The sequence below is a fragment of the Pseudorca crassidens genome, chromosome 8 (genome assembly GCF_039906515.1).
Source record: "Pseudorca crassidens isolate mPseCra1 chromosome 8, mPseCra1.hap1, whole genome shotgun sequence".
NCBI classification, from domain to species: domain Eukaryota; kingdom Metazoa; phylum Chordata; class Mammalia; order Artiodactyla; family Delphinidae; genus Pseudorca; species Pseudorca crassidens.
This window is the reverse complement of record NC_090303.1, coordinates 35,159,841-35,172,854: the sequence shown is the minus strand read 5'-3', so window position 1 is coordinate 35,172,854 and position 13,014 is coordinate 35,159,841. Positions and strand designations below refer to the sequence as shown.

General features: G+C 35.7%; 1 protein-coding gene across 1 annotated transcript in view; it reads right to left on the bottom strand.

The window, feature by feature from the left end:
* The window catches only part of TMEM196 (transmembrane protein 196), a 207,032-nt gene extending 194,222 nt beyond the window's left edge, over window positions 1-12,810 (bottom strand). Inside the window, exon 1 of the mRNA XM_067746196.1 lies at window positions 12,302-12,810. Coding sequence (XP_067602297.1) covers window positions 12,302-12,321 — 20 coding nt within the window. The 5' untranslated portion in view covers window positions 12,322-12,810. The remainder of the gene's footprint in view (window positions 1-12,301) is intronic.
* Window positions 12,811-13,014: the final 204 nt, after the last annotated feature.

Genomic DNA, 13,014 nt, shown 5'->3' with positions numbered 1-13,014 from the left:
TATTGGAGTATCATTGCTTTAAAATGGTGTGTTAGTTTCTGCTTTAATTTTGACCCAGTAAAACTGATCTCAGACTTGCTGCCTTCAGAACTATAAGAGACTGAAGTTCTGTAATTATAAGCTGGTGGTATTTGTTATGGAAGCCATAGGATACAAATACATAGTATGAAGTCTGTTTATCTAGAGAAGGAAACCGAAGTTCATGAAGGTAATATAACTCACATAAAATTGCATAGTTAGGGGCTTCCCTGGTGGCGCAGTGGTTGAGGGTCCGCCTGCCGATGCAGGGGACACGGGTTCGTGCCCCGGTCCGGGAAGATCCCCTATGCAGCGGAGCGGCTAGGCCCGTGAGCCATGGCCACTGAGTTCGCGCGTCTGGAGCCTGTGCTCCAGAACGGGAGAGGCCACAACAGTGAGAGGCCCACGTACCGCAAAAGAAAAAAAAAAAATTGCATAGTTAGCAGAAAAACTAGGGCTAAAAACCAAGTTTCTGCACTGCCAATTTAAAAATATTTCATTCACTATATCATCACTTCCTTTTCACATTTCATTTGGGCACAAATAGAGGCAGCCATGACCTTTGCCACTGAAATTCCTAGAACTAATATTCTCCTTCACCAGCAATCTATTCTCACTTAAACAGTTTTATATTGAATAGGATGTAGTATTCATCTAGGTCCTACCAAAGAGCCAGGGATGTTTGAAGCCAATGATCCAATATATTTCCCATTGTTTCCTTTTAAAATCAATTTAGGAACCAGGAACAGAAGGCATACCCAAGCTACTCAAGATTGGGAGATTTTTAATTGTCAACCTGCCTGGCTCATCCCTTGAGAAGAATAACTGGGGTGGCTGCCTTGGGGCTCTTGCTTGGGATCTTACCATGGAATGTTGGACTTTACTTCTATTTCTGAATATCATAAAGGTTAAATTTTGAAATATCTCTCTTTAATGTTAATCCTTTTGACCCATGGAAGTGGCCAGCAGTGCAGTCACCTTTTAAGTGGCTGCAATAGTTGAGTTGTCTTGGCCTAGTTCTTTTCTAGGATAGCCTGGCAAACTTATTACTTCATCTCCCTTGCTCCTCTCAACTTGCCCATACTTTACGTTCTGAATTATATTCATGTGGGCTTTAGGTGGGATGCGTTGTTGATTCTAGCATAAACATTTCTACAGATTGACAAAAGCCCACTCCTCGTATTTCATTTTCCCCTCCTCTGGTTGTATAAACATATATACTTCTAATATATTGAAAATAATACTGCTACATCCAGTTTGTTATACTAGATTCTCCATAAAATAAAATGATTGGAAGTGAAGCCTTAAAATCAGTGTAGCTCCTTAATACTATCCATTAGGTTAAATAAAACTCGAAGTTAAATTTGCTCAAGGTCACATTCCTAAATTGTGGCAGAGGCATGACTTTCAGATTCCATGAAAGTCAAATTTATTAAGTGCTCAGTCTCTGCCAAAGGTTTCACACGTGTTTCTCAGTTAACTTTCACTGTAATACAGAAAGAGAGAATTAAGTGACTTGTCAGATATAAAGTCGAGGTACGTCTTATTTTTGTAACTTTTATTTACCTGTTATTATAGAAGCAATAGTCATTGCAGAAAAATTAGAAAATATAGATAGTTAAAAATAGAGTAAAAAAGAAGGCTGCAATCTTATACTAAATCGATCATGATTTACAATATTGTATATATTCGTCCCCCCTCATCTGCTGTTTTGCTTTCCTTGGTTTTAGTTACACATGGTCAACCAAGTCTGAAATATTAAATGGAAAATTCCAGAAATAAAAAATTCCTAGGTTCTAAATGGTGGGCCATTCTGAATAGTGTTATGAAATCTCACGCCATCCTACTCTTTCCCGCTTGGAACGTGAATCATCCGTTTGTCCCATGTATCCACACTGTATATGCTACCCCTCATTAGTATAGGAAAAAACATAGTATATATAGGGTTCTGCACTATCTGTAGTTTCAGGCACATACATCTTGGAATGTATCCCCCACTGGTAAGGGGTGACTACTGTGTTTCATTCAGATTTTGTCTACATATTCAAATATGCAGACACATGTCCTTGTTAAACGTGACTTTATGTCTTACATATTTGGAAACATACTTTTTTCACTTAACAATAGATCGTGAACATTTTTCCTGTCAATGACTATTTGTTTATTATTTCTAAAGGCTAGCAAATCTTTCATTACAGACGTATAATTATTTATTTAACTCTTTTGTGATTGTACATTTAAGTGATTTTCTTTAAGAAAAAAAATGCTGGTTGTAATAAGCCATATTATGAAAACATTCTTCTCTCTAGGTCTTTGAGCATTTTTCCATTTCCCCTCCATAGGATAATACTTCTAAGTAGAAGGAGATGCACATTAAGATTTTCCAACTGTATAAGGCCCCTGGAAATTCATGAGTGTCTTCACTGTCCCAACCTCTCCCAACATAAAATATTAATATTTTTTACCTTTAAAAATTGAATAGAAGAAAAACACATTTGATTTATTACTAGACCCATACCTTCTGACTCCAGAGGCTCCTCTAGGACCTTGTATTTTCATAATATAATATTTTCAGTGACTTATTATGAATTAATCTTTTAGGGTCACAGCAAACAAAAAAGTTTTCCATGGCTTCAGTGAAACATTTTTATCAACCAAAGAAGGCTTGTGCTTTCTATTGACTACAAAGCCATTTTTAAAATCTGTGATCTGTAAATACCTATTCTCTGAAGCTCACATTGACCCTATTTTCTTCAAACATTTTAAAAAGCAGAATTTATGTGTGATGGCCTTATTGGTGGTGAACAAAACATATTTCCAGTTACATAATTTAGCCTTAATGGGTTTTTTTTGTTTTGTTTTTTTGGGGTTTTTTTGCGGTACGCGGGCCTCTCACTGTTGTGGCCTCTCCCGTTGCGGAGCATACGCTCCTGACGCGCAGGCTCAGCGGCCATGTCTCAGGGGACCAGCCGCCCCGCGGCACGTGGGATCCTCCCGGACCGGGGCACGAACCTGCGTCCCCTGCATCGGCAGGCAGATTCTCAGCCACTGCACCACCAGGGAAGCCCCTTATTGGTATTTTGAGTTTCTGCTGGGGTCATACTGAGTGGATTAAATTCTTTCCATTTTCTATTTTTACTTTACCTTCAGTTAAAAAGGAGGAGGAAAAGCCATTCATTTCATATTAGCTTGAGGGCCACACTTCAATACTACTTTGTCTAAATATAGCTGCATTCATTCCTCTTTAAAATGTTTGTTTATAGCAGCAAAGCTAATGGTTTAACTGTGAAATATAGACACCAAGATAGTTTCTTTTTAACTCAGACTACAAAATAGAGACAAAATGACATATTAAGTCTATTTTAAGAAAAATTCAAGTATGACAAAATGCTATCTCTTTAGCCACCTGAATTTTTCAATTTTTACTTCAGCAAAACCTCATACAAAGCATAATAAGGGGACCCTCTCTAGGCTGTGGTAATTAAATATTCTCACCACTAAAGTTGAAGCTATTTCCTTCAGCCAGTATATGAATAATAAAGTGAACATGTATGTCATGCAAATTAAGTTAAAGTTGGAAGTTTGTATTCTATAGACAGTCTTACTAAAAGCAAAGTATATCATTTTATTAATATTTATGGCTCTGGAAAATTTTTATGCCATTGATTGTATTAAAATTATAATGCCTATAAAAGAAAAAAGCAATACTGAAAGTAAAAAATTCCATCCTCCAAAAAAATGACCATTTGGTGAACACTATTCCAGGCCTCCTTCTATGCATCTGAACAAACTCTACATGTGCTATGAAGCAGAGGTACGTGGTAGTGTTAAAGGGTAAACTATGGGGATGCCATATTTTAGGTTTCTCCAAAAGCTTACCCTGAAATAAGAACTCAATGCAGGTGGTTTATTTGGGAATTAACCACAGAAGCACAAGTGAGGTAGTAGAGAAAGTGATGTAGGGAAGGAAAAAAATTAATAAAGAGTGCTTTCATGAATGAGCTACCTCTGTGAACAACAGAGACTCATTTCTGTTAGAGATGCTTTAAAGGGTTAAAAGACTCTGGAACACAAGTCAGAAGTACCCCACTAATATATGGGGGAGATGGGGTATTTATCAACAAACTATTGTTCCTCACTGGATGAGGTCTGCCTCTAGGAACATTAAATTCTAGGCAACTTCAGGGTTTTGCCAGTGGCATCCAAGCAAGCCCTTGAGCAGAGAAACAAAGATGCCAACACCTGAGATGGGAGAAGATCAGTGTGCACAGAAACTGTACATTGCAGGTACAGGTGAACTCAGAGGAGGCTGGGATCATGAGTTAACAAGACATTCGATAGGGAATTTGATCTAGTCAGGAAGGCCAAGGAAGGATTCGCCAAGGGAGAAACATTGAAAGTAACAATGAGAACACTCATTTTTATACCAAAAACAATGTAAAATATTAAAATGTTTTCAACAATAGGCGAAATGAAGAGATATGTATCTTGAAAACATTAATCAGGCTGCAGATTAGAAATCCAATTACAAATCCAATTGGAGCTGGAGCCAATGATGGTAGGTCCCATAAAAGATTATTGCATGTTAAGGCTAAAGGTAACTGGGTTCTTGGAATCAGAGAGTGCCATGTTTAAACACATGGATTCTAGCTCCAAACTGCTCAGGTTTGCACATGGCTTTACGCCTTTCCAGCAGCTTACATAAACTCCTTATGTCAAGATTCCTTATCTGTAAAATGGAAATAATGACACAATCTCCTTCACAGAGTGTTTGAGATGATTAAGTGGGTTAATAAATAAAAAGCTCTTAGAAGAGCGCTGGCACACAGTAAGTGCTCTGTTAATTTGAGATATTTCTTTTAAGGAGGTAGAGGTGGGGATGCAATGGAAAATCAGTGTATATTTAGGATGAGTAAGCAAGACTACTTGCTAGATTGGATTTTAGGCTTAAGGGTAAACTTTCAAGAAAGATTTCTGGATTGTGCCTTACATAATGGGATAGAGAGAGGCATCAGTCATAGGAATACAGAAAGACAATCAGATTTGAGAGGAAAAGATCATGAGTATACATGGGACATGCTGGATCTGAAATGAGTTTGAGATATTCAAGAAGAAATACCAAATAAGCATTTGCATATAGAGACTTGGAGAACAGATGAAAGATGTTGGCTAGAAATACAAAACTGAGTTATCTTGATAGAGGTGGGAATTAAAATGGAGGGTATGGATGGAAAGAGTTTAGAGTGAGAACAGAATGTTGTACATAACAAAGAAATGCTAACAGTACATAGTGTTAAGTTTAGGCTAAACTGAGAAGTAAGCAAAATTTTCAACTTTCTACCCTAACCTCTCCATCTTTCTCAAATGTCCTCCCCTTATCTTGACAGCCCTTACAAGTTGTTCAATGAATTAATATTGCTCCTATCTGTCTTATTAAACAAGGATTTATTTTTTATTTTTGGTAGCACTACGTGGCTTGTGGGATCTTAGTTCCCCACCAGGGACTGAACCCAGGCCATGGCAGTAAAAGCAATGAGGTCTAACCACTGGACCACCAGGGAATTCCCAAGCAAGGATTTACTGACCAAATTCTATAACCAGAGACTATACTGTATGCTAAACAACCAGCAGTGAATAAGATAGACATATTCTCTGCTCTCATGAGACTATATATCATATAGTGAAAAAGCTAAGCAGCTAACTAAAACAGGTGACATGATAGGATGAGATCGAATGATTACCTTGGTTTGGGTGGTAAGGGATGGCCTCACTGAAGACATAACATTTAAACTGAGATTTTAAGGATAAAAGGGAGGTTGCCATTGAGTCATCATGCAGAAGAATATTTCATAAAAATTTCACCACCTTACAGACACAAGCCTGTGAGCTCAAGTAGCAGAAAGAAGGGCTCTGTGAAGAGTGGTAGGAGATAAATTTAAAGGGGGTAGTTGAAGACCTAAATATGAAAGGCTTTGTAAGCCAGAGGAAGAAGTATGGTAATAAATAGGTACAACAGTAAGACATTGGAGAGTTTTAAGCAAGAGATTGACAAGATTCAATTTGTGTTTTAAAAATATCACTCTGGTTGTGCTATGCGTAGTATATTACAGCAAAGATAGAACAGAAGCAGGAAGACCAATTAAAAAGTTAGTGCTATAATACAGATAGAAAGGATGATAACTTGCACAATATCAGGAGTATATAGTGTAAACAGAGAGAACTGAAGAGTTTTTCACATAGTATGGAGGTAGAGCCAAAATAACAAACTGAAGAATTAGATGAAGAAAAGAGAGAAATAAAAGATGACTCTCAGATTTTGGACCTAAGTTAGCATAAGTGATGACATAGGCTGAGATATGGAATACTGAGGGAAAAGCAGATTTAGGGTTGAGAAATCAAGAGTTCTTAAAAAATCTTACAAACAATTACAAAGAAGCATTATCTTTTTTTTTTTTTTTTTTTTTTTTACAGATCACTACATATTCATGTAGAAAATACAGTCTGGTGTTTTTTTAGAAAGTCAAAGACAGAGATAGAGGTTTTGATGTCAGGGCACAAAGACAGAACTGAAAAGTATGGGACATGATGAGGTACAGCGTATGAATCCAGAACAGAAAATGGTATGGGTACAGAGAAAGAGCCTGGGAAGAAAACTGAAATTGGGCAACTGATGATATTAGAGGAAACTGGGGGAGTGTGGTATTGCAGAAGCCACAAGAGGAAAAGTTCTTAAAATGAAGGGAGGGAGTGGTCATCTATGCCCAATGTTGCACAAGTAAATAAAGGTAATAACAAGAGGTAGCTGGTGGTGACAACCTTGTCTCTACCTTTCCCACAAATACTTCATATTCTAGTTATTTGGTGATACAGCTTTCACTGAATTTACCTGATTTGTGTAATATTCTCTCAAACTGTCCCATTTTGACTAGTTACCTAGTCCACTAAATTAAGCTATGCAACATGAAGATCGAAAAAATAAAATAAGAACAATTCGAGATTTAACAAACGTCCTTGTTTCTCAAGCAATATCGTCCCTTCGTCCCGACCTCTGGACTGCTTTCAGTGTGAAAGATCCCTCATTAAATAAACAATGAAAAAAAAGATTTCAAAAATTCTTCAAGTGTCATTTTAGTTCTTAAATTTAGTACGACCCCAAGGGCTTTCCCTGATATTTCAAGGTTGTTAGTTAAAATTTTCAAGTTTCAGGGATACTCATCATCCTCCATCAATTAGTACTATCCTCAAGAGTAAGAGGTAAAATTAATGAGGTTGTAATCCATGCTTGTGGCTATAGAATATGACCCCTTTCTGATTCAGAAAATTTCCTCTTTTCATAGCCATTATCAAAAACTTCACTCAAACAAATAAAAATAAATGTAGGAGAAACAAAATACCTGTTATTGTTTTGTGGATACTCCCAAGAGCCCTCCATATTTCTTCAGATTTCAAGCAAAGATGATTAGGTTCCTAACATTTACAGGCTGTGTTGTGATTGATATAGTTCATCACTGAATTGCATTTTATTTGAACTCTTACATGTATAAAGTATTTTTTATTACAATTTGCAACAAATATCACAATAAAAAGTCATGGCATGCTATAGTTGGGAAATTCTCTTTCTTTTGACTGATCCTGGCCAAACATCAAGTTGTTTAAATTTAGTTTAAATTTTATTTTTTTTATTGAGGTGAAATTAGGTAACAAAATTGTTTTAAAATGAACAATTCAGTGACATTTAGTACATCCACAATGTTGCGCAACCACTACCTTTATCTAGTGCCAAAATATTTCCATTACTCCAAAATAAAACCATATACACATTAAGCAATTATTCCCCATTTGACCCTTCTCGCCCATTTCAGACCTTGGCAACCACCAATCTGCTCACTGTTTATACAGATCTATCTATTCTGGACATTTCATATAAGTGGAATTTTACAATATGTGACATTTTGTGTGTCAATTCTTCTACTTAGCATAATGTTTTCTAGGTATATCCACATTTTACAATGTATCAGTACTTCACTTTTTTTTTACAACTGAATAATATTCCATTGTGTATTGATATATAGATATATACCACATTTTTTTTTTCCATTTATCCATTGATGGACATTTGGGTTGTTTCCAACATTTTGGCTATTGTGAATGGTACATGAACATTCATGTTCAAAAACCTGTTTGCGTATATGTTTTTAATTCTTTTGGACATATATCAAGAAGTGGAATATGCTGGATTATATGGTTATTCTGTATTTAACTTGCTGAGGAACCGCAAAACTGTTTTCAACGGATGAACCACTTTGCATTCCCAACACCAACGTACAGGGTTCCAATTTCTCCACATCCTTGTCAACACTTGTTATTTTTCTTTTATACTTATTGTAGCCATCCTTGTGGATGTGAAGTTTTATCTCATTATAGTTTTGATTTGCATTTCTTTAATGACTAATGATGCTGAAAATCTTTTCATGTGCTTATTGGGCATCTATATCTTCTTTGTATAGATGTCTATTTAAGTTCTTTTCCCATTTTTAAATTGGGTGGTTTAATTTTTTGTTGTGCTGTAGGAAGTCTTTATATATTTTGGATTCCTGACCATTATCAGATATATGGCTCACAAATATTTTATCTCATTCTGTAGGTTGTGTTTGTACTTTCTTTTTTTCCCAAAACAAACAACATTTTATTCAAGTATAGTTTATTCACAATGTTGTGTTAGCTTGTGTTCTCATTTTCTTGATAGTGCCCTTGATGCACAAAAGTTTTTAATTTTGATAAAATTCAATATATTTTTACTTTTGTTGTCATAGCTAAGAATTCATTACCAGATGCAAGGCCATGGAGATTTACCCCTATGTTTTCTTATAACAGTTTTACAATTTTATCACTTATATTTAACTTACTCAACTTTTTTGAGTTAATTTTTTATACAGTGTGAGGTAAGGACCTAACTTCATTGTTTTGTATGTGGATATACAGTTGTCCTAGCATCACATGTTGAAGACACTTTTTTAACTGCTGATGATCTTGGCACTTGTCAAAAATCCGTTAAGCATAGATGTATACGTTTACTTCTTTCTCTCCAACTCTATTTCCTTTTTTTCATTTCTTACGTATAGAAACACAACTGACTTTTGTGTGTTGACTGCATATTTTACAACCTTGCAGAACTGATTCAAGGTTCAGAAAGGATTTCATGAATCTGTTTCCAGTCATTTTAAAGATGTCAAATTTACATAATTCTCTGGTTGGATTTTTCCAATGATCTATAAATAATCTGAATTACTTTCTATTATCTATAAACTAATGGTAAAGTTTAGATGGAGAGGCCAGAAGAGCCAACACAATACTGAAGGAGAAGAACAAAATTGGAGGACTGATACGACCTGATTTCAAGACTTACTTAAAAACTATGGTATTCAAGACAGTGTGGTATTGATGAAAGAACAGACAAATCAATGGAACAGAATAGAGAGCCCCAAAATAGACCTACATAAATATAGTCAACTGGTCCTTGACAAAACAGCAAAGGCAACACAATGGAGCAAAGAAAATCTCTTCAACAAATGGTGTTGGAACAACTGGAAATCCACCTGCAAAAAAATAAATCTAGACACAGACCTTAAACCCTTCACAAAAATTAACTCGAAGTGGATCACAGACCTAACTGTAAAACACAAAAATGTTAAACTCCTAGAAGACAACATAATAGAAAACCTAGATGACCTTGGCTACGGTGATGCCTTTTTAGACAAAACACCAAATATACAACCCATGAAAGAAATAATTGATAATTTGGACTTAATTAAAATGTAAAACTTCTGCTCTGTGAGAGAATATCAAGAGAATGAAAAGATAAGCCACAGACTGGGGAAAATACTTGCAAAAGATACATCTGATTAAAAAACTGTTATCCAACATCTATAAAGAAATCTTAAAATTCAACAATATGAAAAACAACCCACTTAAAAAATGAGCCATGCTAAAGGAAAAAAAAAAAATGGACCAAAGATCTTAACAAACTCTTCACCAAAAAAAGATACACAGATGGCAAATAAGCATATAAACAGGTGCTCCGTATCATAAGTCACCAGAGAAATGAAAATTAAAACAACAATGAAATAACAATGAGATACAACTACTAGCATGGGCAAAATCCAGAACACTGACAACGCCAAATGCTGACAAGGATGTGGAGCAACAGGAGCTCTCATATAATGCTGGTGGGAATGCAAAATGGTACAGCCATTTCAGAAGACACTTGGAAGGTGCTTACAAAAGTAAATATATTCTTACCATATGATTCAGCAATTGTGCTCCAGTATTTACTTAAAGGAACTGAAAACTTTTGTCCACATAAAAACCTGCACACAGATGTTTACAGAAGTTTCACTTATAATTGTCTAAACTTGGAAGCAACCAAATCCTTCAGTTCCTGAATGGATGAATAAACTGTGATACATCTAAACAATGGAATATTATTCAGCACTAAAAAGGAATGACCTATCAAGCTATGAAATGACATGAAAGAAACTTAAATACATATTACTAAGTGAAAGAGGCCAATCTTAAAAAGCTACATACTGTATGTTTCCAATTATATAAGATTCTGGAAAAGTAAGAATTGTGGAGGTAGTAAAAAGATTAGTGTTTGCCACTGGGGAATTAGGGGAGGGTGGAGGGACACAGTGGAGATGAACAATCAGAGCACAGAGAATTTTGGGGGCAATGAAAATGCTTTGTATGATACATGATTATGGATATATGTCATTGTACATTTGCCCAAAGAATGTAGGATACCAAGAGTGAACTTAAAGGTAAACTATGCACTGAGTGATTACGCTTTGTCAATGTGGGATCATCCTTGGTAAAAAGTGTACCATTCTGGTGAGTGATATTGATAAGGGGGGAGGATATTTATGTCTATAAGCAGGGAATGAGAAATCCTGTACCTTTCTCTCAATTTTATTGTAAACCTAAACTGCTCTAAAAAGTAGTTTTTTTAAAAAAAAAAAACAAAACACTTCAAGAAATCTTTCTAAATCACTTGCTGAAGCCTAAATATGTCATCCTTAATATATTTACTGACCATCTGTTTAGTAATCCTATCAAGGAAAGAAATAAACTATATCCATCATGACTTGTTCTAAATGAATACATGCTGATACTTCATGATTGTTTTTTCCCTAGGTGCTCAAAAACTATTCGTTTACAATGTACTCTAGAATCTTGCTGAGATAAAGTTATCAGTCTATAGTTTGTGAGATATGCTTTTTCCTTTTGAGAATAAGAACTTCTTTCTAGCTAACAGCCATAGTCAGGGAGAAGATGAAGAGAATTAAGAAATGTTTAATAAGATTTATTGCAGAAAATGAAAATTTTTAAATATAGTGCATAGAATTATATTGGAAAGGAAGGGTGAAGTTATATGACCCTGAGAAGGAGGAAGGGAACTTAAATTTTCACCAAGAGAATAAAGGATAGAGAATGATGACAGGAAAAGGAGAAAGAAAAGAATGTAACAGGAAGTATAAGAGATTGATCCCAAAGAAGGAGAAGACACATTCTGGAAAGAAAAAGAAAAAGAAACAATGAGCATGCTCACCAAATACTGGCAAGCTCCAAAAGAAAGTGAGAACTTGAAGCATTTGACAGCATTCTGAGATGTTACATAAAAGTTTAAAGTATTCTCAACAAACTGAATTAGAATGAAAGATCCAAGTTAAGAGACTTACAAAACTACAGCTCAGGACCCACCCTTGACAATTCAAGTGTGTCTAATGAAACCAGGGATGGCACATGGAGGCCAAGATGGTGGAGTAAGACAAGGTAATTGTCATTCATTCCAATTCCCCCACCCTATAAACTCTACTAAAACTGATAGTGATCCCTTACATAGCACATAACGCCATGCCCTTGAGTCTTCAGATGGATTACTTTCTTTAATACTCACAACAATTAAGTTCTACTGCTATACTCATTTTGTCACTATATAAATTGAAATTAACAGAGATTAAGTAATTTGGCCCAAATCACACAGCTAGCACGTGGTGGAAATGGCATATTAATTTCAATTGTTACTTCACAGCCTAATTTCTTAACCAGTAAGTTTGTAACCAAGGGTTATCCCACTTGATTTTTCATGATTGCTCCTCTTAAAAGTTAGATATAGCCAAATATAAGTTTGAAAAAAAATTTTTTTTCTGGATATACAGAACCAAAAAAAGTGCTTAAAGTAATTCAGGGCTGAATTATCAGGAAATGAAATTGTCACACTTACCTTCTGTTCAACAGGATCATGCAGTGCAGTGCCCGGGCTGATACTCAGAAGCCAAAAGCTAATTCCTTTATCCTTTAGGCACACCAGTATCTCAGGCTCAAAGGGGGGTTCTTCCTGTATGTAAAATGATACACATGGTTAGTCTCAGCTCCTGTGTTTTTGCATTGTTCTCATCCCTAAGTGTAATAGAACATAAAATATTTTGTTAACGGCAGCTATGTTTCATTCAATCCAATTCTGAACTGAGTCAGCAAAATTATTCCAAGCCTGACATGTTTAATGCTGTTACAGTTGTATTCCAGGGGGAATTTGGCTACACTGGAAGGTACCCAAATGGGGAGGCCAGAGCAGGGTAGTGTTGTCTGATGCTCCCAATTGAGCCAGGGACTCAAGCAGCCAATGAACTATAAAAAGATTGAAGCAGAGAAGCTAGTAGGACAAATCTAATCTAGATTCCTTAAAGCAGATATGAGAAGAGAGAGAAGCCCAAACGAGCAGATGCCAAAGTCAATTCCTTCATGACGTTCTGACATAAAACTGGTTTACTGCAACTTTCTTTAGAAAAGTGACTCAATCTCATAAAAACATTTAGTGTTAGCCATTTGGAATGAAAGTATGCATAAATTTCACCAGTCAGCTCTTTGGGTTTAACTGATGATGATCAAACCCTAGTAGATTTGCTTTCATTCTGACCTACAAAGTTTGGATATTAA